The sequence below is a fragment of the Capricornis sumatraensis genome, chromosome 9 (genome assembly GCF_032405125.1).
Source record: "Capricornis sumatraensis isolate serow.1 chromosome 9, serow.2, whole genome shotgun sequence".
Lineage (NCBI taxonomy): Eukaryota > Metazoa > Chordata > Mammalia > Artiodactyla > Bovidae > Capricornis > Capricornis sumatraensis.
The window spans coordinates 82,791,056-82,818,828 of NC_091077.1; the positions used below are offsets into that span (position 1 = coordinate 82,791,056).

The following is a 27,773-nucleotide window of genomic DNA, read 5'->3' on the forward strand; positions in this document are numbered from 1 at the left end:
AACACAATTAAAGCAAAGCTAAAAGGAGTGTGCATTGAATTGCCAAAGGAAAGGGATGGATGATGTTTGGGCTTTTTAGGGTTTTCTTTTCTTTTTCCTTATTGCATAGGATGGGTCTGTTTTAAAATTGTAAAATATAAATATGATAATTGACCAAACAAGGTCCTCTTCTTTAAAGAAAACAGTAGGAAAGATGCTAATTGTTGAAGAAAACAAAAGGGTGAGGTGCTTGAGCCTTTTGTATGTGTTAAAATGATTCTGGCTTCACTTAGTTCCAAGTACAAGGAGTGATTCAAAAAATCATTTGTGGCACAAGTATTTTGAACACGTGCAGTCTTGCAGGCACTGTTCTGGGTGCTGGTGATAGAGCTCTGAACAAAACAAAGGCTCTGATCTTCTTAACTCAGCATAATTCTTGGCAGGGAATACAAAGAGATACTATTTGTTGGTTACTTTTTAATTTACCACGTGCTTCAAGGTACAGCATTTCCTTTGGCTGACAGCAATATTTCTGTGGGTTAAGTGGACCAGAAATTGAGGCCCAGGAAGGAAAAGTGATGTGTTCAAGGTCACACAGCTAGTAAATTAGAGAGTGGGAAGAATGAACCTCAGTGGCCTTGGAAAGCCCAGATTTTTTCAACATCTTCACTCTTCTAAAGTAGCTCTTAAGGAGAAGCATTTTGTTTATATGTGAAGCTGATAGATTCAGCAGTAACATCCTTGGAAGGGAGTTTGGGAGCAATTACCTTTTACTTCCTTTTAAGAGAATATTAAAAAGAAAAAGTTTTCATTTTTCTTCTCATTTCTGGTATCGCCTTTCAGGTGCCTTCTATTTTATCTTACAGCAAGTTTAACTTTCATCCGCATGATTTGCTGAGGAATAGCTACCCCAGTCTGTTTACCAGATGCAGCTGTGCTCCTGTGATTTACTGCCAGGACACTGAAAGATTTTTTTCTCCTCTTTTCAGGTTGCCTAAGAACAAATGTTTTCTTCATTAACAGCGGCATTGTTGTCTAAACAGTTTTCTATCCAAATGTCGGTGATGACTGTGTTGTTGTTTCTTCAGCTGACCTTTTCTGTTCTCTGCTTTAGTAACTTCCCAACTCCCAGCAACTCTGAAAGAGGGGACGCATTTGGTGGAATGATAACAGATCTTAAAATCTAGAAGGAGGTCTTAGAACCGTGGAGGGCCAGTTCTGTACACACAACTTGCCCCCAAGTCAAGATACATCTTGCCAGCCAGAAGTGCCAGAGTGTTGACAGTTTCTTAAGGCTTGTGGGCTGTATGTTAGGAGTGTTGAAAACGTTACCTATATAGCGTAAGGAGAAGAGAGTTTTAGTGAGGTTGTCTAAGAATGACAATTTCAGCCTCTGTGGTCGTGAACAAGTGTTGCTGTAATCTCCCCATCTTCCCCCAACACACACAGGCCAAACTAAATCCGGGACTTTGTAATATACTCTTTGCGACCCCATGGACTGTAGCCTACCAGGCTCTAAGGAGCCGTTCAGTCCATGGAATTTTCCAGGCAAGAGTACTGGAGTGGGTTGCCATTTCCTTCTCCATAGGAGTCTTAAAGCATAAGAAATATTCCCAAATGTAGACTGATGCCTAAGAAAGCATCATCTGAAAGCATTGCCTTTTAATAAATAAGATGTGTATCACATTATTTTTAGTTAAGATTGAAAAGACAAACTGCTTCTGATAACTCCTTTCATAATTGCATCCTAGAAGGTGCTGTTGACACATAGTCCTTCATTACGTATTTGTTGAATTCACGAATAATAAGAATTAAGTGAATTGATGTGGATATTTGGCTTCTTTAAAAAAATTCACTCTGTTAAGTATTTGCACATCTATTTACAATCATTGGAAGAGTACAGATAAATAATCCGTCCCCATTTGGTTTTAGCAGAAACACTGCCTCTGTTTTCTGTACACATGTGCTGACTGAGAAAGGCACTGGGGCAGTGTCATGGTAATACATCTAAATTTTTAGGATCACTTGGTTTTCTGTACACAAGAGGAAAATACTGTCTCTTAGTGATAAAAGACAAAGAAAACCAGACTAAAACTGTTTAGGTTAATAGAGGATAAGAAAGAGGGTAGAGAATAATTTTTCTGTGATGTGTTATTCAGTAAGTTAGGGATCCTCTAGAATCTTAAACTGTTTCTTCAAATAAATGATAATTTCCAAGGTTATGGTTGGATGGCATCACCAACTCGATGGACATGAGTTTGAGCAAGCTCTGGGAGTTGGTGATGGACAGGGAAGCCTGGCGTGCTGCAGTCCCTGGGGTCACAGAGTCGGACATGACTGAGTGACTGAACTGAACTGATGCTATTACAATATCACAGCACTGACTGGCAGTAAGGGTATTTTAACAAATTTCCCGATTCTACCTCCCCCCGCACCCTCCGCAACCCTTTCATATACCAAGATCTGTTTCCTCTACACCTCTCCCACTTCTCCTCTGAAATCTTCCATGTGAACTTCCCGAAAGAAAACCCGCTACATCCAAGTAGCCAAAATAGGCTTCCTTCTTGGGTGCTGAGTGCTACTGTTATCAAACTGCCTATCTGTGTCTTGAGTCCTTTCCTATGAGATTAGTGGTGTCCAAACAACTCTGTAATACAACTCAAAACTTCCAGTGCACATTGTTGAAATCAATTAGTCAGCTGGCTCTAACTAAACAACAGGCCTGATAGACTAAACTGAAATAAGGACTGTTCTCAGAGATAAGCTGCATCTGTTGTATGATTCTGGCTTAATCGCTGAAGCCAGGAAAAAAATTAAGTCTTCATCATGCATGATTTCCCACAATGAGTTATAGCAGGAGGAATAAATGGAGTAAGAATCAGGAAACAATCTGACTTTCAGCTTGGCCCCCAAGTCAGACATATAAAATGAGCGTTTATTTCATCTCATAGAGTTTTGTTATCTTCATCAATCAGTAAAATTTAGGGGAGAGGCATCTGATCATTAGGTAATGTGGAGTTTTCACAGTGTCCCCAATTTCATAAACTTGGCCATTTTGTTCGTTTTTACATGTAACTGGTTCAATATCTTTGTGAGATTATTTCTGTTGATCATCATTTAATGCATATTTTAATCTCACCTGTGAGTGGGCTTGGAGAAGGCAATGGCAACCCACTCCAGTACTCTTGCCTGGAAAATCCCATGGACGGAGGAGCCTGGTAGGCTGCAGTCCATGGGGTCGCTGAGGGTCGGACATGACTGAGCAACTTCACTTTCGCTTTTCACTTTCATGCATTGGAGAAGGAAATGGCAACCCACTCCAGTGTTTTTGCCGGAGAGTCCCAGGGACAGCGGAGCCTGGTGGGCTGCCGTCTATAGGGTCGCACAGAGTCGGACACGACTGAAGTGCCTTAGCAGCAGCAGTGCGTGAGCTAGTCTGAGAAGGTTGCCAGTGAGAGGGCAGTGCTACGTGCAAGACTACTTTCTTTTGATATACTTAAAAACTGGCAATCTAGAAAATATAGCTGAAGTTTACTGCCAGTGTAAAATTTAAACATATTTGACAAATGTTTTCATCTCACCAGGATACAGGTTATAGTGTGCTTGTTTCAAAAGAGAAGTATATGTATATATTAATACATGTACACATATCTACATATGTGCATATGGCTTGATGGAATGAGGGGTACTAAGTTAAAGTCATTCTTGATAAACTTTAAATCCTGATGCTTTTACACTTACCTATATTCCCTCTCCTTTTGGGAAAAAGGCTCACAGTTGTTAGTTATATCCCAGAAGCTGCCAACTGATGAAGAATTTTCTTCTCTTAGTAAATCTACATGGCAAGAACCTGTGACCATGCAGCTCTCTCTCTGGGAAGTGGGGAAGGACTATTTCCAGAGCCTTTGAAGTTATTATGCAAATAGAGCATTCATAATCCTTTTAGCAAGAATTCTTATCTTATCATTTGACTGATTTCTCTTTAGAAAAGTTTGGTAAGAAATTATTAGCCCCAGTTGCTTCACAAGTGAATCAGTAGACTCTGAAGCCTACTGAGGTTTTGATTGGCCCCTTTTCCAGTTTTTCTCCTGCTGATACTGGCTTTCATCAAGGAAAGTGCAGTTCAGTAGTGCCTTTCCAGTCCTAAGATGTATTGTCACTCACTTGGCAGGAATCATGTGGGCTCTCTTTATCATGATTTCTTTGTCACTGTAACCAAAATTGGTGAATCCCTTGCTTCAGGGACATTGCATTGATGTGGCTTGGGATTTCTATGAACTTTTGGATGAGTGAACCAAGTTTGAATGATAAAGGTGAGTTTAACAAGCCCATCCTTGTTTCTTCCCAGACACGGAGACATGTGACTACGGCTGGCACAAATTTCAAGGGCAGTGCTACAAATACTTTGCCCATCGACGGACGTGGGATGCAGCTGAACGGGAATGCCGTCTGCAGGGCGCCCATCTCACCAGCATTCTGTCTCACGAGGAACAAATGTTTGTGAATCGTATGTACCCAATATACATGGGTTTTCATTCAATCTTAACACCTTCTTAGTTTTTCCTGCATCTAACTGAAACAAGTAGCATTCTCAGTTGTGACTCAACTTATTAAATCCCTCGTCTGTAAAATGCTTAATATCATCTCTCCTATGTAAGTCCCCTATTTTGAGAAACATTCAACTGTAACATAGGCAGACATTTCTTGATTTGCCACCAGAAATAGTTGAAATAGCATGCTATAGGTGGAATCATATGAAATTGCTATTTAATCATTTTTTAACTTACAGAAATGACCACCTCTTAAGTTTCCAATCTAATTCTTCCCATACTTTTTGGTCTTTGAATATGTACACATGTTGTCTAAAGTTAAAGAGAAAATTGCTTTCAATTATTTTTATCCCACTAGTTAAAATTAAATTATAATAGCACCCTAATGTTATTCTCTGAGCATAATTGGCTTATGGATGCTGAAAGCTAATGAAACTTATTGCCAGAGCTGTTTAATAACTTCCTAGACTATGGCAAAGAGGAGGGCAGCTAGCTTTTATGTAGAAAATACATAGAAATTTTTTGCTCATGAAGCATTGTTTGATGATCTATTTAATATGTTCTCAAGATGCCTGCTATCTTTTAGAAGTTTGATTGTTAATTTGCAATCTGGGTAGAGGTTCATTTAACTCTTTTCATGGTGTCTTTGCCTGTGACTCATTTCATGGTGAAAGTCATTATTTTTGAGGAAGTTTTGCAAAACTGTCCAGTCTAGGTGCTCACCATTAAAAATGCTTTGAGAAGAAACATGTGGCTTCAGAAATGAGTCTAGTATGGGTGAGATCTGTCACATTTTATTGGTTCACTGAACTTTTGCCAACTGCACAGCTTAATAAAAAAAAAAAGTGGAAAGTTTCTATCGTGAGTAAAGATGGAAAAAACTACTTAATTGTAGTAAACTGCTAGGGAAATAATTGTCCCTGTCTGATATTTTAATGTTTCACGATATTTGCAAATTAGGTTTTTAGTTTAAAACACGTTGGGCAGAAGAACAAAAGATAGTTAGACCATGAAAGATTTTTATGAGCAACTAAACAGAAATTCAGCCAGGAGAGGATTCATGATTCAGTCCAAAAATAACTTTCTTTGATACATTTCATCCATAAGTGGGGAAGGGAATAAAAAGGTCTGTGTTGTTCTCCTTCTTAGGTGTGGGCCATGATTATCAGTGGATAGGTCTCAATGACAAGATGTTTGAGCATGACTTCCGCTGGACTGATGGCAGCACGCTGGTAAGTTGGTGATTAAAACGCTGCCAATTCTAGAACTTGGTACTGTGGGTTGCTGGCATTTTACTGAGACACATTAGGCTGCAGACCAGTTAAACATCTTGCTCAGTGATATTTTCATCTAATCGATGTAATATTTCATCTACTTGGTGAAATAGGGGTTAAAATAGTTCATTCCCTGAGAACAGATCCAGCTACTAATATTCCAGTCAGGGTGGCTCTCTTAAAAGAGGAGCATATTGGATTTCCATTGAACAGGTAAACTGCACAATCAGCAGAATTGCCTCAGGTCTGTCTTTCAGATGGTTATCTTTGTTTTTACAGCTTCAAAGCAAAAAGGGAAATAATAAATGTGACAGAAAATGTCCTTAAAAAAAAAAAAACCTTTTCTTCTTACATAATTGCACTGGAAATCTGCTATTGTAAGGCATGGCTCATTTTTATCTGAGCAAAAAATGCTCACTTTTTTTACATCTTCGAAAGGATTGTTGAATTATGATCTTATAAATTTCTTTCTATTCAAACTCTGCTGACTAATTATATGGTCTCTTAGATTTTTCCACCTCTTAAAGAAAGAAGTGATTTGATAATACTGCCCACATCCTTGAGTAGGCTTCAATAAGTTTCTTCAGTCAGGATGGGTGAAGCTGATTTGAGTCGCTGCTAGTAAATGCATGAGTCTAATTCCTAAGAACTGGTTCAAGTGCAACTAGCTACAGTGGTTGTTCTGGGCTCTGGCTGTTCATTAAAATCACCTGGGGAGCGTAATTTAAAAAAAAAACTGGTGTCTAGGCTTCGGCTCAAATTCATTAAAGCAAAACCTCTGGCAGCTATATTTTCTAAGGGTTCCCTGGGTGATTCTAAAATGCAGACAAAGATTTGGGATCTACTAGGCTAGACAGTTAAGTGTAAATTCAATTCTAACTTAGATAAACAAGAGGAAAACCTGAAAATAATTTTTAAACACTTTTTGTGTGTGCTTAAGTTTCATTCATTACTGCCACTCATCTGGATTTAATGAGTTTGGCAAAATGTGAAGTTCATTCTAGAACAGACGCCAAACTAATTATTGTTTTCAGAAGTTCTGCTCTGCCTGTTCAGGAAAACTTCTCTGGGCTCTCCTGGACATGCCCCTCAGTTCATCTCTGTGTCCATCATTGTACTCAGCATTTTGTACTCGTCTATTCTCCACATAACCTGTAAGAAAGGCATTAGGTTTATTTTAATAGGAAAATGAAGGTCAGTTAGGCTAAACTTTTGCCCACAGTCACAATGCTATTAAAGGGAGAAGCCATAGGCTTTCTCCTAGCTGGTACCTCCTTGACTTTAAAAAAGGTATCCCTTATCACATTTTGCCTTTGCGGCTGCTGCTGCTGCTGCTAAGTCGCTTCAGTCTTGTCCGACTCTGTGCGACCCCATAGACGGCAGCCCACCAGGCTCCCCTGTCCCTGGGATTCTCCAGGCAAGAACACTGGAGTGGGTTGCCATTTCCTTCCCCAATGCATGAAAGTGAAAAGTGAAAGTGAAGTTGCTCAGTCGTATCCAACCGTCAGTGACCCCATGGACTGCAGCCTTCCAGGCTCCTCCATCCATGGGATTTTCCAGGCGAGAGTACTGGAGTGGGGTGCCACTAGAACCCTAAAATACCCTGGCTTGCACTGTCTCTGTCATCACACCTTATATTTAATCAACATTGTTTGTCATTTGTGTTAATAAGTAAGTTCTTTGGTAAAAGGCAGAAAAAGTACAGAAAGTAGTTTGTCCATAAAATATATTCTCAGTAAGGTACAGGATTTCAGCCCTTGTATCAAGAGACTTAGGCTTCCCTGGTGGCTCAGACAGTAACGAGTCTGCCTGCAATATGGGAGACCCAGGTTCAGTCCCTGCGTTGGAAATATACCTTGGAGAAGTGAATGGATACCCACTCCAGTGTTCTTGCCTAGAGAATTCCAAGGACAGAGAGCCTGGTGGGCTACAGTCCATGAGGTTGAAGAGAGTCCGACATGACTGAGTGACTAACACTTTCACTTTTCACTTCATCAAAAGTCTCATTTTCTTCTACTTGTCCTGGGTGGATGGTATTAATGTATCTGCAGTTGTTACCTCTGTCTGTTTTCATTTTGCTGAAATGAGTAATAATTGCAGGCCGATAATTTTGTTCAGATTATTAGTGGTTCATGTAGATGAGTTCTTATATATAAATTTTAGTTTAAGATAGACAGGATTGTTTTTATTAATGTAAGTGAACATAAAAATTAAAGATTTTTCATGTATATTACAGATAATTAAAACTTTTTATAATTTTGTTGAAGTTTATTATGTAATATAGGCATTTTAGTAAGTTTTCCCTTGTTGAATGTAGACTTCATTCCTGTGGGATAAATTGGGTCTAGGCCACCCACTATGAAGTCTCCCCCTTATAAATAGCCCAGTAAAAGTGCAGGTTCTTGTGAGCTCTATTACAGAAGCTGGAATGCCAGGCACTCAGGTGACCATCTCTGGTGGGTATTTACCTGTACTCTGCGGACCTGGACCGTGACTTATCTCTAAGTGTGCATGTTAGTTGGCTACCTGTATGCTCCTGCCCTGAGCTAGGATAGATGCATCTTGCCAGGTCGAGTACTTGTAAAGTCTCTCGTTTGAAACATACTGATCTGATGGCAAGGTCCCTGACTATCTCCAGTCAGCCTGTCATTGGTCCTATAGACCAGATTTATATATCCTCATTGTCTGTACTTTTCCATGTTACTAAATGTTTTTTCTGGTCTCTCCAAGAGCAACTTAGCTCTTCAAAGACGTGGTTCTCTTGCTTGCATTTTCTTTCTGAAGGTGTGTAGAATAAGGCTCTATACTCCCTCTGAGTTTGGTTAGTGAGCTTGAGTATCGGCTTATAGCTGGCAGATTAAGTGAGGTCTGAAAAATGTCTTAGGGAATTTATCTTGCCTGTCAGGTGCCATTTAGATATGCTTGATTCATCAGATGTCATTACTCCACTCTTCTGAAGCAAGCCAGCTGAATTCAATGTTTTTTTTTATCTGTGTCCATTAAGTTTTAATGGACTGAACATGTGTGAAAAAATAACTTACCATTTCCATAGTTTTTACTGGTCCTAAACTTGGTAAATAAGTGAGCATTGCACTTTTTCAAAGGAGAAATAATGATCTTCGTCTGATATTTTCTGGGTTTCCCTGGTGGCTCAGCTGGTAAAGAGTCCGCCTGCAATCCAGGAAACCTGGGTTCGATCCCTAGGTTGGAAAGATCCCTTGGAGAAGGGAATGGTACCCACTCACAGTATTCTGGCCTGGAGAATTCCATGGACTGTAAGGTACATGGGGTCGCAAAGAGTCGGACAAGACTGAGCAACTTTCACTCACTCTGATATTTTCAGATGAAGGTAACGTGACCTAAAATAGGTAACTATACCACATAAACAAGAAACTTTCCCTCAATTAATTCACATTTTCTAATGCAAACCCAAGGGTTTTGGAGAGAGCACCAAATAAATGGGGCTTAATTTGAAGAAGGCAGCAAATGAATGACATAAACAAGGTGAAGTTTATCAAAGAAATGCCGCAAGTAAATCTAGGAAAAAACTCTGACAGACCCCTGGTTTCTTCTTAATTCACTCTTTGTGTAAAATAAAAGTGTGCTAAGGAGTATCCTTAACTTTGAACATTTTGGAACAGAAGAGGCCATCTGCCCAACAGTCTGTCTCCCTCCTATTCGACTGATCTCTGGCCCACTTTCTGCTTTTCTAACCACCCTTGCCCCCATCCTTCCTTTCCGAGGCAGCCTAGGTGTTTCTTAAATTCGTTTGTAATTCTTTCTGCAGCCACCATCCCCTTAACAGGTTCCATGTGTGCTCAGGCCTTGGAATAAAATAGTTCTCCTTTGTTTCGCTGTTTACTCCAAGTGTCCTGCTTTTGAAAATATCCCTAATAGTAAACTCTTCCTTGGGAAAAGCAGTATCTGCTTACACTTGGGAATGGTGTTAACTTGACTATGTGCAATTTCAAGGACTTTGTTTATATTTTAGAGTGATTTCTCCCCTCTCCCCCCACCCCCATTTTTTGTTTGAAAGGCTTATTAGAGCTTATCCTTCTTGGGAGGTAGAGCAGTATTAAAACAAAAAGAACCTTTGATATTTACCGTATATTATCTTTTGTCATTCAGTCTTACAGTTAAAACAAACAAGTTGATACTAGGTCTCAATTTCAATCATTTCTTTTCTTGAAATCATTAAATTCTGCTTCCAAAAATCTTGCAGTGTATCGCATTTAATGTGATTATGCTTTATAGCTGGAATAATTCAATTTATACGCTTATACTAAATTAATAATGTTATTTGGCCAAGTTATTTACTTTGCCCTTATTCTTCAGATTCTGATGGATTCATTCCACATTATTGGTTTATTTAATAGGATGTTGCTACAATGCCAAATTCTTGCCTTTGCTGAATCTTTAAAATATTTTTTGTTATTTATTTGGAGTATTTATCCAATAAATTTCACAAAATTGTACTCATGAACAATATTTGTTCTAGCTTAACTTTTCTGATTTCTATGAAAGCTATTTTCTCTTGATACATTTCAGTTTTTATTTTGTCACTTGCTTTCCTACTAAGCAGTCACATTTCAGTTTGTCCTTTGGTTTTCTACTCACCAGTCATTCTTTAACTTGACTATTGATTTCTCACAGCAAAATGCCTCAAGTGCTTGTTAGAAAGCCTGACAAATAACTTCCATAATGAATTACTTTCCTTGTCACCCAAGTAATGTCTTCAAAGACACTAAGTTAAACCATCCAAGTTAAATACACATTAAAGCTGGCGAACTTAAATAAACATTGCTTATCTAGCTTCTATACTATTAGCTGACTTTTAAGTTTTTTCTTTAACCTATTGTTAAATGAATGACTAGTCTGAAGTGTTTTTCCCCCAGATCTTGTTTTCCACTGCTTATGACCTTCCTCTTCCCTTGCTCTGAACTATTGTTACTCCCTTTAAAATTCTGCAAATGTCTTCCTCTTGCCTTCAGGATAAAATTCTGTAATTATTTGTGAGGCGTATCACGCCCACTTTCTCCATCTGCCACTTCCTAAGCTGTTTTATCTCAAAATACCCAGTTCCAGGAATAAGCCATGACATCTCACTCCTGCAGGTCTTTGCATTCATGTGCCCTCATTCTCAAAATGTTCTCACCTATTGCCCTAAATTCACTTGATAAATGCTTGAATATCTCGCTTAGCCAAGAGTCGCCTTCTTCCAGGAAACCTTCCTAGCTGGATGTGACTAAGGACTCCTCCTCTATGTTGCAGAAACCTTTGTGCACTCTTCCCATCCTACCATTGAAACCTGTAGTGTTAATTTCCTGACACTGAGCTTTCTGGGGCGGAGATTAACTTTCATCCCTATTTTCTTGGCACCTAGCAGAGTGGTTGACAAAATCAGATATTTGAATGATAATCAGTATCCATACATTGGTCAACCAACTCACTGTGTTATCTTTTGAATCCTGAAAAGACTCATTAAGTCTTTTGGCTGAATCTCCCTATGACAATTCTTGTTTATCTAAATTGTTTTATTTAAAGTTGTATCAGTATGAAAAACATTAAACCATAAAATAGGTGGTGTTTCAAACATGATGAAAAGAAAAAGAAAATGTTTCTGTGAATTAGAAGTATGTCGCTGAGCATAATGCATCTTACAAAAGTTATTAACTCAAAGGAAAACAGATGTTCCTCCTGGAAATGATGACAATTTTGTCCATGGTTGTCCCAAGAATACATATAAGCCTTGGGAAGAAGAAATGGAAAGCAAACTTTTCAAAAGTTTGAGTTATATCAGGGCCAATTTTCCATGAAGTTTTGGGAAACTGACAATTACTCAGACTTTTAAAAACCATATTATCCAAATCCAAAATGTAGTGAAACAAGCAAAAGGAATCTCACTCCTGAATGTTTTCAGCTTGTTTCATTTTTTATGGGTTGCTTCCCTAAGGATGACGCGGTTGCTGAGTTGGGCAGGGCTTCCTTTATCCATCCGCTATCTGAGTCCATCCTTTCAAGCACAGAGGGAGCCAGACCTCAGGGAGCACTATGGAGTCACTTATGTTTCTCCCCATACATACATCCTGGCAAAATCACTTCATGACTTGCTTTTCAACTACAGATTATAGTGTGTCCATGGGCAGCAAAGTTAGGAAGATGTTGGAACCTGTTAGGTGCCGTCGTCATACCGTATTTTTATAACACAACTCCCCAGTTTAAAATCAACCCGTGGCCCTCAGAGACTTAGAGTTTTCAGGCTCTTACTCCCTCCTCTCTCTAACCCCCCCCAGGAATAAAACTCTCAGAGAATTCTCCCGAGGTCTGTATTGCTCCTTTCCGTCTTCTTTTTAGTCAGTTCCTGCAGCCGCTCAGAACTCCCCCCTCACCACTGGGACTCGGATGCTTCAGTGGACCAGATGCGATTACTTCAAAGGAAAATGTCACCTTCGATGTCCAGAGGTTGAGGATTGAATAGAACTGACAATCCAGTTCCCTTTAAAAAACATGTTGAGGAGCTTTGGGAAAGTTTGATTTGTAAGGGAAAAACCCCTGGCTTTATACTTAAACATTTAAAAGAGCACTTTCTGCATCTCTTCTATGCTTTTCCCGTCATCTCTGTTTTGTCAGCCCTCAGTGTCTCTCTGTGAAGACCGCTAGCTTGTCAGCTTCCTAGGAAGTAGGCACAGCCTCCTTCTCACTCTCCAGTGTCGTGTTTGGAGACAACAGACTTCCTTTTCTCTGCACTTGTCTGGCTTTAGTCAGAAAGTTCTCAAACAAGTTAGTAATTCACAAATCTCTAGATGTCTTATTTTCTAGCTCTAGCTAATTAATCTTGTGCCTTTATGTTATGAGATACATTATGAAATACTTATTGATATCCTTTTTGTGCTTAAAAAAATGCTACGGGAATAATATTCTGGAAGATATCTGAATTTTGCAATTTAAAAAAAAAAAAAAAAAAAAAAAACATGGTTGAGCATTGGCAAACTGGCCGTCCTAGAATTGGGAATACTCACTTGCCGTCCTGGTCATGATGCAGAGTTGATGCAAAAAAAAAAAAAGCCAAATTGGTTGTGGATTTGACTTTAAATCTAGAGTCCCCTTTTCTTCTTTCATGAATAAACACCTCAGTCTGTCATGCAAAGTATGGTGAGAAAAAAAACCAGCTTTTAAAAAGGTAGAAACAATAAAGAAATGGCCTTTAATCCAGGAAGAGACACTTAAAAGGGACAGAGAAAAAGAGTAACAAATTGCAGGCCATAAACCATTATTTTTTTTTCTGCAGGAATGTACTGTTATTACCCTTTTATAAACACAAAGGTTCGTATCCTCCTCCCCCTCCCAGATGTCTTGGACATTGAAAAGAGAATCAAGAGAATTAACTAACTGTGTCTTCCAAGTTTGTTTGCAAGTTTGTAGGTTTGAAGGGACTGAGCATGATTTGGCCGAAAACAATGATGCAAAACACAACCCCCAAGCTAAAACTTTCAGTTTTACTTTTTCTACCTGAAAATCTTAGAAGACTTCCTGTCAAGTGTTTGCAGATGGATGTGTGTTGGCTGTGCTGTGGTTTCAGCTCCAAGTCAAATGCCAGTTCCCTGTGAGCAAGTCACACTGCATATCAACATTAATTTAATTATGTTAAATCTCACAGGCTTCATCACATTATCCTAAAAGCCAAGGAAAATGTATGTTGTTTCCTCTTCCTTTCACACATTGCCCATGAGTAGAAGAATTTTCAGTTTCTTGTCCAAAAGGCCACTGAACTCTTAGTGAAAATTTTTACTTGTGTTGCAGTTCAGTTTGATTTGAAACCAAGAATTGATTCTTCTGATTCTACACGTGAGATAGATCGAGCAATATTGTAGTTGTAGAAAACAAAACACTCATCTCCTCCTTTCCCTTCCTTGAGTACAGCTGGTTTGTTACAGGCAAACAGCTGGAAGAACCATATTTAACCTCCACCAGATCACTTCATAGTTGACACAATTCTCCTTTAAAAAAGAAGAATCGATCAATGCAGTAGTTCCTTCTCCCAGAGGCTTTTCCAGCAGTGCCCTGTGAAACTTGAAAATCACACACGGTTATTTAAATTTAATTGCTAATTAGTTTAAGGCAATGCATAACCAAGGAAAAGGCCAAGAAAATGTTGAATGGATTTGGCATTTTCACGTTGCATTTGGATCGTTAGCACTTCCTGACTGAAGACCTGTACAAACAAACTTGGGGCGAAGGAACCCACTGGCATCATTCATGGTGGGGATTAAATGCAAGTGGCTTGTGGGGCTGTGCCTGGGGCCCCATCTCCCAAGTGCTCTCACAGTGGAAGGAACTCACATCCTTTGGAAACTGCTGTTGATAATTACCACTTTGTAGGGCAGTGAGCTCACGCTATTACACAAGATTAGCGCTGTGCTCCAAAGCTGGCAGATCATCTCTCCCGCACAGAGACTTGCCAGCTAGGAAAATAGTGGGCATATTGCCACTTTAACAACTATCAGGAGACCCCAAGTTAGTTTTTTTTTCCCTTCGACGTATTCATGTTTGCAGGATCCGAATCCAGGCTGCCAGCCTAGGGCAGGGACACCAAAACAAACGTCTCTTTCTCCTTTAAAACAAAGCTGCTCTTTTCCTTTTGGTAGTTGGACTAAAAGACAACAGCAAAACCATAACCTCCTTTAAAACATAAATAAACAACGACCGAGACCAGAGTAACCTGAAGCAAGTACCAGGATCAGAAGAGGGTATCTCTACCTCGAAGTGAGGTCATGTGCCCCGACAATTTAAATAAAACAAAATTAAATACAACCGCCCCCCTTCCCCCCCCGTGCCGCAGACTGCAAACAAATGCCTATTGTGACCAGAGCCATCTAGGGGAGAAAGGCATTTTAAAGTTACCAAATGTTTTGATTTCTCTAATAAGTAGTCCTCCTAAGCTCCTGGCAGATAACCATTTGACCTGTGTTCTGAAAGGTGGAGAGTTAGGGGCGGAGGAAAACCCAGAGTGGTTTATCTGAGTCCTTCATTTAGTGCAAAGGTGGTTTCTTATCAGCATATGTTTCAAAAGGGTAAGCAATCCTCTAGGGTGGGTGTTGTCTCTTTGGAGTTTGCTTTTATCCTTTTATCCTTGGGTGGTTATCTGCTTACCCCTGGCATCCTGGCATCATCTGCATTTGGCCATGGGAAGAGCAGCAGTGGCCCTACCGGTTCCAGGTGATAAAAGGAGTGTGGACACAGAGAAGTCAGCTTTTAGTACAAGGGTCATGTTTTTATAACTAATCTACATAAGATTTTAGTTAAAAACAAACTAAATCACACAAAGACGTTAACTTGTGTGCATATTGTTGTTCAATAGCTAAGTCGTATCCCTGCTCCATGGACTACAGCAGGCCAAGCTTCCCTGTCCTTCACTATCTCTTGGAGCCTACTCAAGCCCATGTCCATTGAGCTGGTGGTGCCATCCAACCATCTCACCCTCTATCTCCCTTTTCTCCTCTTGCCCTCATTCTTTCCCAGCACATGGTCTTTTCCAGTGAGTCGGCTTTTCACATCAGGTGGCCACAGTATTAGAGCTTCAGCATCATTCCCTCCAATGAATATTCAGGACTGATTTCCTTTAGGATTGACTGGTTTGATCTTGCAGTCCAAGGGACTCTCAAGAGTCTTCTCCAGCACTACATCGAAAGCATCAGTTCTTCAGTGTTCAGCATTCTTTATGGTCCAACTCTCACGTCCATACGTGACTGCTGGAAAAACCATAGCTTTGACTATCCAGACCTTTGTTGACAAAGTGATGTCTCTGATCTTTAATACTCTGTGTAGGTTTGTCATAGCTTTTCTTCCAAGGGGCAAATTGTCTTTTAATTTTGTGGCTGTAGTCATGGTCTGCAGTGATTTTGGAGCCCAAGAAAATAAAATCTGTCACCATTTCTACTTTTTCTTCATCTATTTCCCATGAAGTGATGGAACCAGATGCCATGATCTTAGTTTTTTGAATATTGAGTTTTAAGCCAACCTTTTCACTCTCCTCTATAGGTGCTTATTTTTGATCTGCCCTGTTCTAAGGATTTTAGGTGGCTATTATAGATTTGGCTTGTTTCTGATGCAGTTTCACCATTGATGTAAGTCATCTGATAATTTTAAAAGGCCAAATAGTAAAAATAAACTATTGTAGTTGAATGTTTTTGTCAAGTAGAAAGTTTAGATTATAGCTACATTGGCCTGTAGCCAAATAGAATGTAATGGGATTGGTACTTACTGTTTAGTTGAGGTCTATTTTTTAGAAAAGTGTTCTCTTCTTACTTTTCCTCACAAAACTGAAAGGACATAACACAGATAATTTTAATCTTTTTTTTTCCCCATAGTTTTGGGGGGATTCTACATTGTTTTAACTGTGACTTAGTTTGGTAATTCAAAATATAATGATGGATGGATATCACCACCTAGTGGCCAGATAGTATTTTGCATTTCAAAACTTCATATTTCCAGAACTGTGCTTAGGTTCCTGCAGGAGTAATATTCTCTGTGAGTTAAGTCCCTATAGCTTTAGGTTTTAAAATTCTAGTATGAATTGCATTATATTGTGAACTTGAAAGTTACATGTGATATGAGATGATTTTTCAAATACAATTGAAGCTAACACATGAAGTCACATGCTTAGTGAAATCCTAGCAACTGAGGCAAATATTAGGACCAGTCTTTCCCGTATCTTCACTTTATACACAGTAATAACAGCGGAAAGTTTTCCTTGGCTGGTTCCCTTGGCGTGTGAACCTAGAGGATATTTTTGGTTTTCTTATGAAAATTTTTTTACAGTGAATTAAATCAGCAGTGTTTGGGGAAAGGGAGACTAGGTAGAAAGTAGAGACTGGATTGTTCATGGGGAAAAAAAAAAAAAAACCACTCCAAATTATAACTTGAAGCCTTAATAAATTCTCCCAACAATTACAATAATATATTATATCATAGAATGACTTTACTGGACAAATGTCAAGAGTGGTTTTTATCAATGGAATGTATGTGATTAATTGTTTAAACATACTTGGCAAAAGCCAAAGTAGTTCTAAAACACAAAGCCATTAAGATAATCTAAATTTCAGTGAATTTTAAAGAACAAAAGATTCAGTCTAACTCAATCGAAGCTGAAAAACTGTAGATAAATATGTGTGTAGGTCAAGGTCAGTGACAGAGGAGGCCCTTGGCAGACGCAGATTCAAGATTTGCAGTTCAGATATACATGAGAGATTTGGGGCTCCAAAATAGTTGCAGATGGTGACTGCAGCCATGAAATTAAAAGACACTTACTCCTTGGAAGAAAAGTAATGAACAACCTAGGCAGCATATTAAAAAGCAGAGACATTACTTTGCCAACAAAGGCCTGTCTAGTCAAAGCTATGGTTTTCCAGTAGTCCTGTATGGATGTGAAAGATTATAAAGAAAGCTAAGTGCCAAAGAATTGATGCTTTTGAACTGTGGTGTTGGAGAAGACTCTTGAGAGTCCCTTGGACATCAAGGAGATCCAACCAGTCCATCCTAAAGGAGATTAGTCCTGACTGTTCAATAGAAGGACTGATGCTGAAGCTGAAACTCCAATACTTTGGCCACCTAATGTGAAGAACTGGCTCATTTGAAAATACCGTGATGCTGGGAAAGATTGAAGACGAGAGGAGAAAGGGACGACAGAGGATGAGATGGATGGCTGGCATCACCGACTCAATGGGCATGAGTTTGAGTAAACTCTGGGAGTCGGTGATGAACAGGGAGGCCTGGCATGCTGCAGTTCATGGGGTTGCAAAGAGTAGGACGTGACTGAGTGACTGAACTGAACTGATGATACGAGAGAGCCTCAAGATCCATGACATGAAACAGTTTGTACTTTTTGCTCAAGCACAAATTCAAACTCTACCCAGGGACTAGTGTGTAAAGATTGTTTAGTTAGCTAACAAGTTTGTCCAAAGGACAGCTCTGTTTTCCCATCTCAAGGAGTCTGCTGCTGTTGATTCTGCTAGTCATTTTAACCATTTTGGAATTTCTGTATCATCTTTATAGTGGGAACCTATCCACTGCACAGGTCTGCATGAACAGGGGCACTCCCAAAGGTCTAGCCTAGATATTGCCTTCCCTGAGGCCAAGAAATACTGTACTTGCAGGGGTGAATATGTGTGTGTGTGTGTGCGTGAGAGAGAGAGAGATGGTAGTAAATGTCAAATTTGTGTCACAGAAAGATGAACTTTAATTTCATTTAGTGTGTGAAAAAAATTTTTTTTTATTTCATTAGAGAAGAAAAGAAACCAAGAGATTCTGATCCTTTAGCAGAACTAATTTGTTTCCATCAATTGTTCTTTGTGGTTATTTGACCAAATTAAAAAATCGTAAAATCTCAATGAAAAGAATTTGAAATGGGTCAAATATTATGGAGAAGGGCTAGTTATCAACCAAGTTTTGATAAGGTCCATTGCTTTGAGAATGTCTTAGCTTTAAGGTGCGGATAAAAGGGATTTAAAAACAAAGCTCTTTCATGTTCCAGGAATTCTTTCTCTACTAGAGGTTGAAGCATGACCTTGTTATCTTCAGGGTTTTGATTTTTGAATTGGCATTAGCCTTTAAAGACAAAAGATTTCCTAGACAAAGTCTTCTCTAGTGGCTCAGACAGTAAAGAATCTGCCTGCAGGGCAGGAGATCTGGGCTCAATCCTTGGGTTGGGAAGATCCACTAGAGAAGGAAATGGCAACCCACTCCAGTATTCTTGCCTGGAGAATTCCATGGACAGAAGAGCCTGGTGGGCTAAGAACAAAGACTGTTTTGGAATGTTGCATGTGAGGATGAGAGTAAGTCATTCCACAGTTCAAGAACCTTCCTTGATCCAGCCTTTTCTTTTCACCATCCAGCTGCTTGCCTGTTTCCTCATAAATTGATCTGTTTATATATGTATCATATAAAGGACCAGCTGGGACGTGCCTATCACAGAAGTAACTGACTAATACTGGATGCTATGTTTCCTTTCTTGAACGGAAAGCAGTGCTCAAAGCTGAACCAAGCTAACTCCTTCTGTAAAGCAAAGCAAAATACCTGATTTATTTCTAAACCTTGTCTATTAATGAAATAATGCTTTTTGAAAAATTGAAGTATAGTGGATACACAACGTTGTGTTAGTTTCAGGTATATAGCAAAGTAATTCAGTTATATGTATGTGTGTGTGTATTCTTTTCCATTATAGGTTCTTATAAGATATTTAATGTGGTTCCCTGTGCTATATACAGTAGGTCTTTCTTGCTGTTTATCTATTTTAGTTATAGTAGTGTATATCTTTTAATCCTAAAGTCCTAATTTATTTCTCTCTACCTTTTCCCTTGAGTAGCCATAAGTTTCCCTTCTGTGTTTGTGAGTCTATGAAATCATGCTTTTTAACCTTAGAAAAAAGACAGTGATCTATCTTTACTTAAGGAAAAAGTCAATTACTTACATTACAGTTTTATCCTCAGTTTATTTTGTTCATGCTCGTGATGCTAGTTATCTGCTGAGATTTCAGGGCCATTGATCATGGTGGTGTGTATTTTAAAGATAAAAGTCGGCTGGTATCTTTGAATGACAGTTCAGACTCCAAGACACTATACAATCAGAGTCACCTTGAAAGGATGTAAACCCTGACTGAGTTTAGTAGGTTGCTGATAACTTTCAAAAGCAGAGACTCTACCCCCATCCCAAAACACAATACATACATTTTCCCTTCCAGTATGTTGAGTGAATCAAGATGGAAACTTTCAAAGAGCTGGGGAGGAAAGAATAACTCTTCAGCCACTCTGCTTGAGAGAACTAAGTCAAGTTCATCTTAGATCCGTGGAACTGAATTCACTCTCCAAGGGTGGAGAATGTTTGCAGGCAGGGGAGTTCCATGTGCTCCAGGAGACCTGCAGGGTAATTCTCTGCTTTTATGTTCATTTAAGACAGGAATAAAATTTCGACAGTAAGATACAGATTATTTGGAAACAAATAACCTAAGCATTTGTAAAATTTGATAGATTGTGGTGAATAACTTCAATCAATATTAGGATTGATTCAGAACGAATTCTCTGGTTGTGGAGACAGTTTTCATTTGAGAGAATGGTATGTAACGCTTGGATTTGGGCCAGGATTTTTAGAATCATTTTATGTTTTTGGCAGCTAACTTGCTTGAATCTGATTGAGGGGAAAAGAAAGAGAAAACAGTAATTGAAAAGTTAATCAATTAAATTTAATTGAAATGGTTGTCTTTGGGGGCACATTTTCTTTCTGTACAGATGTGTAGAGGTGATCATTTAATTGGGACTCTAACTTCTTCATACAGTATAGAGCATTAAGCAGTTCATACAAGGTTTAAATAATTATCTGTTATAAAATGCAAGTCTATTACAGAACATGTAGAAAAGTTTACATCTGATCTGGCTTTCCATCAACTGTGTGACTTTTATGTCATAATTTCCTCTGCCATCAGAAGAGAACAAAAATGCAAAGTAATGTAAGGGTTTCTTTTCAGACACGATATTGATCTAATTCTGGTCTCTAGGGGAACAAACAAGAGTTCAAGGTTTAGAATGGTGAACATGAGTCTCTGAGACAGAAACGGGCTGAGGTCTGGTCAGCATTTATTTCTGTTAGTGATGTTAAGATGAATTCTTCCCAAACCATGCTGATGTTTTGAGATAATTCTTAGTTTGTCCATCCAGTCCTAGAAGAGGGTCGATCTGGGCTGGATCACCCAGGATGTTGGCTTATAATCCTAGTGAGGAAAAGATAATCCAGATGAAAGTAGAGAATTTTTCTCTGCTTGATCCAAGAGTCTACACTTCTGTATGTATGAGACACGGTCTGTATGAACAAGGCTCGGTTACATTCTTATAACTCAGAATTGATTTCCTCACATTTAGCTTTAGTGAAAAAAAAAAAAACATTATTAAACCTAAAATCAATGATTTATTTTTCCTACTCTTTCTCCCTACAAATGATATTAAATAAGGCTATAAAGAATTCAGAAGGATACAAAGAAAGTTGTTCAGAAAACTGGAGTTTCCTTTGCTAAGTCAGTTTGGCAGTAACACGAAGCAAAATCAAAGCATCCAAGCCAAAATAAATGTGCACAATGGAGCAATCAGATATGAGGTAATAGTGTGACATGCCTGTGGCTATCAGACATTCTTGTAAAAACCACAGACTTAAAATTTGGTCCTGCACCATTAAGCCACAGTTCTGCCAAGCAACAACACAGAACATGGGTTTTAAATCACTGTTGTGAGCCAAATGCAATTCCCACCCAAAACAATTAAATCTTTTACCAGAGGTCTGAGTCTGGGCAGCTTAAGGCCTGAGAATTACTTTGGTGGCATGGAATCAGAATCTCATTTCAGTGTGAAAATGAGATGGTTATTGTTCAGATCAGGAGGAAATGTCAGCTTCAAAATGCATGGCAGTTAAGGGACTTGGATGACTTGAAATGGTATTTGTTGAGGTTAGATTGAAAAAGGGGTAGCTGAGAAATCGGTAAGTTCTTTCTGATCACTGCATAGACCATTTTATACTGTTCACTTTTACTAATTACAGAAGTAATTCATGCTCACTCAAGGCAAGTCGTCAAACCTGTAAGAATATGTAGAATAAAATATTACCTTAATCTCATATCACTGGGTATAAACTTTATATATGACATTTGATCACATTTTTTTGATCCTTTATATACACACATACACACAGCTACATCTGAGAGTATGTGCAAAATTTAGATCATTGTACATTTTTAGTACTTTGATTTTTAACTTAATACTTCTTTTAGTATCTTTCATCTTCTGTATAGTCCTCAATAACAAGATATTTAATGCTTATATAATATCCCATTTGTCTGGCTGTACCCAAGATTTATTGAATATATGTTTGCTCTATATATTTTTCCCACTTACTACCAGTTTAAGTAATATTTTAGATAAAATGTTCACACCTCTGGTTATTTTTTAGGATAGCTCTTTAAAAGTAGAATTACGAGGTCCAATGGTGAGAACTTTTTAAGACTCTTGATGTATATTGCCAACTGTTTCCCACAACGGTCATTTAACTCTGCTGACTTTGTGATTGTCTTGCTTGCAGTTTACTGGGGGCAAACAACATCTTCAATCAGGGGCCAGGCATAGCTCCTGAGGATACAGGAGTAAACAAAAGAAGCCCAAATTCCTGTCCTTAATGAGCTTACACTCTGCTAAGGAGAAAAAAATGCAATAAGTAAATAAGATACATAGGATGTTAGATGGTAATCAGTGTTATGAGGAAAAATAAAGCAAAGAAGGGAGATGAACAGTATGGGAGGGACGAGAGGGGAGCATTGCACAGTATACACATGGGGTCGGGATGCTGGGAAGTTTTCACTGGTTTCCTGGAAGAGGTTAAGAAAGTAAACGAGAAAATATTGAGCTCCAAGTTAAGTATATGGGAACTCTGGAATCTTTCACCATAAAAGTATTAAATGTAGATCTTTATTAGTTTTAGGTGATTCTTATTCTTTTACTTCTTAATTTTTAATTTTATCCTGCTTTAATTCATCTATTAAAGACAGTTTAGTTATACAGCAGCAGGACGAATGTGACATTTCTATCTGCAATGTTGCTCCATTTCCTTTTCCATTATCTATTAAAGGAGGATAGCTAAAAAAAAAAAAAAAAAAAAAAGACAGGCTTGGTGGGCAGAGGGTAAGAGATAATAAGGAAAGGAAAATAAAGAAGTAATTCGAAACCCAGGTCAGATCAAACATCAGCTCCTTGTTGCAGGAAAACCTGGCAGGCAGAGTGGCTTGGTGTCTACGGTCCTCCAAGCATCTTTCCAAGGGTCACCTAGTGGGTAACTCAGTGCTACCCTCCAGGCTAAGAGAATGCATTTAAATCCATGTAATTTCTGGATTTCCACAAGAGCAGTAAAAACATCCTTAATTCTGTGCTATGGGGGAAAAAAATCTTTACTAACCTCCCCTTAATTCTTTGCAGTTGTATCACTTTTCAGAGACTCTTCTTTACATAGCAGAGGTCTCTTGTCTCCTACCTTAATTTTCACATGATTGAGGTGTATTTCCAAGCAAAGTTAAGCAAACAGATTGAAGGAAAAGTAGAAGAGCTCTTAATTTTCTACCTTTCAAACTTAAGGTCTTCATCTCACAAGTTATTTTTCAAAGATCTAGGTTGTTTCACTATATTTTAAAGTTTTAAAAACCACATTTTTTTTTTATTTCTGAGGAGAAAGGAAAATTAGAACCATTTTCTAGTAAATTTACTATACGTTTTCTTAAAACATAAAAATAGCCATAGTACTTTTGGAAATAACTAGCAGGACCACCTCTTGGCATGCTCTGAATTAGGAACAATTGCCTTCAGTCATATTCAGTTCTTTCTTCTCTTTTTTCAGATAGAATCTAATTCATTGTTGCAACCACAGACTTATTTTTCCCCCTTTTTGAAAATTTTTATTGGAGTATAGTTGATTTACAATGTTGTTAGTTTCTGCTGTACAGCAAAGTGAATCCGTTCTATATATATATATATACACACATGCTCTTTTTAAGACTGTTGAAGACGGTTTACCCATAGAGGTCATTACAGAGTATTGAGTCGAGTTTCCTGAGCCGTACAGTAGGTCCTTATTAGTTATCTATTTTATATATAATTATCTATTATATATATATATATATATCAATCCCAACCTCTCAATTTATCTCTCCCTCCTTTCTTCTCCCCTTGGCAACCATAAGTTTGTTTTCTACACACAAACTTATTTTAAATGTAATTCAAAGTGCATGCATGCTAAGTCGCTTCAGCCGTGTCTGACTGTTTGCAACCCAATGGACTGTAGTCTGCCAGGCTCCTCTGTCCATGGGATTCTCCAGGCAAGAATACTGGAGTGAGTTGCCATGCCCTTCTCCAGGGGATCCTCCAGACCCAGGGATCAAACCTGCCTCTTTTACGTCTCCTGCATTGGTAGGCAGATTCTTTACCATTAGAAATTAATTTTAAATATAATTCAAGAAAACATGAATAAATTTGTATGCCCAGAGAGATATCATATTTGCCATTGTCCCATAAATCTGAACCTATATTCCTTTCAAATGAAGGAAATGTGTCTCCACCAGTCTAGTCAACATTAGATGTGTTGTAAAAGCTGACAGTAAGCAAAGCATATTGGGAAAGCAGTACCCAAGTTGAGTCAGACAGACCCTGAACAAACTTGTCCCATGGGAAACTACTTTCTTATTTATCAGTTCAGTTCAGTCGCTCAGTTGTGTCCGCCTCTTTGCGACCCCATGAATCGCAGCACGCCAGGCCTCCCTGTCCATCACCAACTCCCGGAGTTCACTCAAACTCGTCCATCGAGTCGATGATGCCATCCAGCCATCTCATCCTCTGTCATCCCCTTCTCCTCCTGCCCTCAGTCCCTCCCAGCATCAGAGTCTTTTCCAATGAGTCAACTCTTTGCATGAGGTGGCCAAAGTACTGGAGTTTCAGTTTTAGCATCCAATATTATTTTCATCTCACTAAAGTTTGTTACTTTTAAATAGGCATAAGGACTATGTTTTTCATGTAATTGTTGCTTGATATGGAGGCTGAATTTTAAGGTGACAAAAAATTGAACGTAAACTGAAAAGTTCTGGGTGTTTAACATTTCTAAGGTCCAAGTTATTCCCAGTCTTGCTGGATCATTGTAAGAAATAATGCATACCAAGTACCTAGAATAGGGTTTCATCTATTATTGGTGCTAAAATAAAAGGCAAGTATCACTGTTCAGTTCAGTTCAGTTTAGGGGCTCAGTCGTGTTTGACCCTTTGCGACCCCATGGTCTGCAGCATGCTAGGCTTCCCTGTCCATCACCAACTGGACAGGTTGCCATTCAACAATCTCATCCTCCGTCGTCCCCTTCTCCTTCTACCTTCAATCTTTCCCAGCATCAGGGTCTTTTCCAATGAGTCAGTTCTTCACATCAGGTGGCCAAAGTACTGGAGTTTCAGCTTCAGCACCAGTCCTTCCAATGAATATTCAGAATTAATTTCCTTTAGCATTGACTGGTTTGATCTCCTTGTATTCCAAAGGACTCTGAGGAATCTCCTCCAACACCACAGTTCAAAAGCATCAATTCTTTGGCACTCAATTTTCTTTTAGTCCAATTCTCACATCCATTCATGACTACTGGAAAAACCATAGCCTTGACTAGACTGACCTTTGTTGGCAAAGTAATGTCGATGCTGTCTAGGTTGGTCATAGCTTCTCTTCCAAGGAGCAAGCATTTTTTAATTTCATGGCTGCAGTCACCATTTGCAGTGATTTTGGAGCCCCCCAAAATAAAGTCTGTCACTGTTTCCATTGTTTCCTCATCTATTTGCCATAAAGTGATGGGACTGGATGCCATGATCTTAGTTTTTTGAATGTTCAGCTTTAAGCCAACTTTTTCACTCTCCTCTTTCACTTTCATCAAGAGGCTCTTAGTTTTTTGCTTTCTTCCAAATGAGTGATGTCATTTGCATATCTAAGGTTATTGATTTTTTTCCCCATCAATCTTGATTCCAGCTTGTGCTTCATCCAGTCTGGCATTTCTCATGATGCACTCTGCATATAAGTTAAATAAGCAGGGTGACAATATATAGCCTTGAAGTACTCCTTTTCCCAATTTGGAACCAGTCTGTTGTTCCATGTTCCAAGTATCACTGCTGCTACTGCTGCTGCTGCTGCTAAGTCCCTTCAGTCGTGTCCAACTCTGTGAGACCTCATAGACAGTAGCCCACCAGGCTCCTCTGTCCCTGGGATTCTCCAGGCAAGAATACTGGAGTGGGTTGCCATTTCCTCCTCCAATGCATGAAAGTGAAAAGTGAAACTAGTGGAAGGCAAAAGATATTTCTGGTTACATGTCATTGCTCAAACTAGAGAATCAATAGGAATTATCTAAAGATATAAATATAAAGGCAACCAGTAGAAAAACATCAGAACAATAAAATTCTTTTTAATTATCTGAAGATTCATTAAAGAAACATTTTTAGTAAGATGTATTTTAAAAGCATTACCTTGTATATCAATATATAAAAATGTGATAAATATTCCTATTTTAAAAAGTTGCAGATCGGATCATAAAGCAAAACACAACTGTATGGTGCACATGAGAATCATATCTAAAGCAGAATTACTCAGGGAAGTTGAATGTAAAATGATGGGCATAGGTATATTGGATAAATAAAAAACAAATATAGCAAATATAACAATTTACATATATATCAATATATCAAAGAATTCGGATAAAACAATTTAATTCAATAAGACAAAGAAAGTTACTTTATAGTGATAAAAATATAAATGAAGGACTGAACCTTTTATTCCACTATAATCACAACTATATAAAAGTATATGTACACATAGGGTCTGGAAGAAAGTATGCAGATTAGAGTGCCGAGTTTATGATTTTTCTCTCTAGTTGTTGCACTGCCATTAATGCTGTTACAATTAACAATAATGCCATGGTTAAAATTCTTAAAATGAGCATTGATTTCGTATTTAGAAACCTAGGATACATGCGTGCACACTAAGTCATTTCAGTTGTGTCCGACTCTTTGCGACACTGTGGACAGTAGACTGCCAGGCTCCTCTGTCTGTGGGATCCTCCAGGCAAGAATACTGGAGTGGGTTGCTATACCCTCCTCCAGGGGATCTTCTGACCCAGGGATCAAACCCACAACTCTTGTCTCCTATATTGGCAGAGGAGTTCTTTACCACTAGCACCACTGGGAAGTACTATTAATAGCACCAAATTCCTTAGATATATCTCATTGTCAAAGGAAAAAGTATGCATATTTCTTGAAGAGAGACTTCGAGATAACACATATTTTCCACTCAAAGTGTAAAAATCTTTACCACCAAAATTATTTGAGCTAAATTGTTCAACAGGAATTGCTGAGCCCATTCTAATTCAATTCTGCTGTAATGGAGCCATCACTTTTATAGTATGCTTCAACAGTTATCTTTCCCTGCATTTTTACAGCAATATGAGAACTGGAGGCCAAACCAACCAGACAGCTTCTTTTCTACTGGAGAAGATTGTGTTGTGATTATATGGCATGAGAATGGCCAGTGGAATGACGTTCCCTGCAATTACCATCTCACCTACACCTGCAAGAAAGGAACAGGTAATGATTAACCCATCAATAATGTATACTTAATCTGCAGTTCAGTTATCAAGTAAATTCAGGAAGAATAAACATCATTCTTTAAGACATAAGCTGGATGTCATATACAGCATCCTTATTGCTCTGGAACAGTTTACTTTCTCAATATAATTGAAAAGTTTGTTTTCAGAAATGTGTTCATTTTAGATTTCAAGTGCTTAAGATAATAATGTAGCATTTATGCAAAAAAAAAAAAAAAGCCTGTCAGTATTTTTAAGAAAAACAACTGTCAGCCCCAAGGGCCCACAGATCTGTTAATTTTGATGAGGAAAGCATTAAAAAAATTAGTTGTCAAAAATTAAAAACTGGGGTATACCATAAGATAATGTGAATTATTTTTTACAAATAAAAAAGACCACTTAGTGCCATTTGGCTCATGTTCAAATTTATCAGTGGCTTAAAGTACTGCAACTAAAAAACACTGCCCTGCTTTGGTGGGGACTGTGGTCCCCACCTCACTGCGGTCCTCATTCAGACTTTCCCTCCTTTTTGGTTAAGCTCCTGGTCTTTATAGGCATTTGAGTTTTTCAGTCAGTCCCTTAGAAGCTCAATCTATACTCATAAACCACAGAACAAAAATACCATCCCTATATCTATTATGACTATTTTCAAGAAATGTTAAAACAAAAACATTTATAATGTAAATTCTAGAATGAGGAGAATTGCTTAGCTGACATTAACAGATAAAATTAAGAAAGCTGATTTTTCAGTATTTATCATTGACCAATATGTTTGAATTCTAAGCCACACTACGTAGACTTC

The 27,773-nt window shown here is 38.5% G+C and overlaps 1 protein-coding gene across 1 annotated transcript in view; it reads left to right on the plus strand.

Moving 5' to 3' along the window:
* The window catches only part of VCAN (versican), a 120,016-nt gene that overhangs the window by 85,255 nt on the left and 6,988 nt on the right, over positions 1 to 27,773 (plus strand). The window contains exons 11-13 of the mRNA XM_068979267.1: positions 4,328 to 4,486; positions 5,679 to 5,761; positions 26,828 to 26,972. Coding sequence (XP_068835368.1) covers positions 4,328 to 4,486; positions 5,679 to 5,761; positions 26,828 to 26,972 — 387 coding nt within the window. The remainder of the gene's footprint in view (positions 1 to 4,327; positions 4,487 to 5,678; positions 5,762 to 26,827; positions 26,973 to 27,773) is intronic.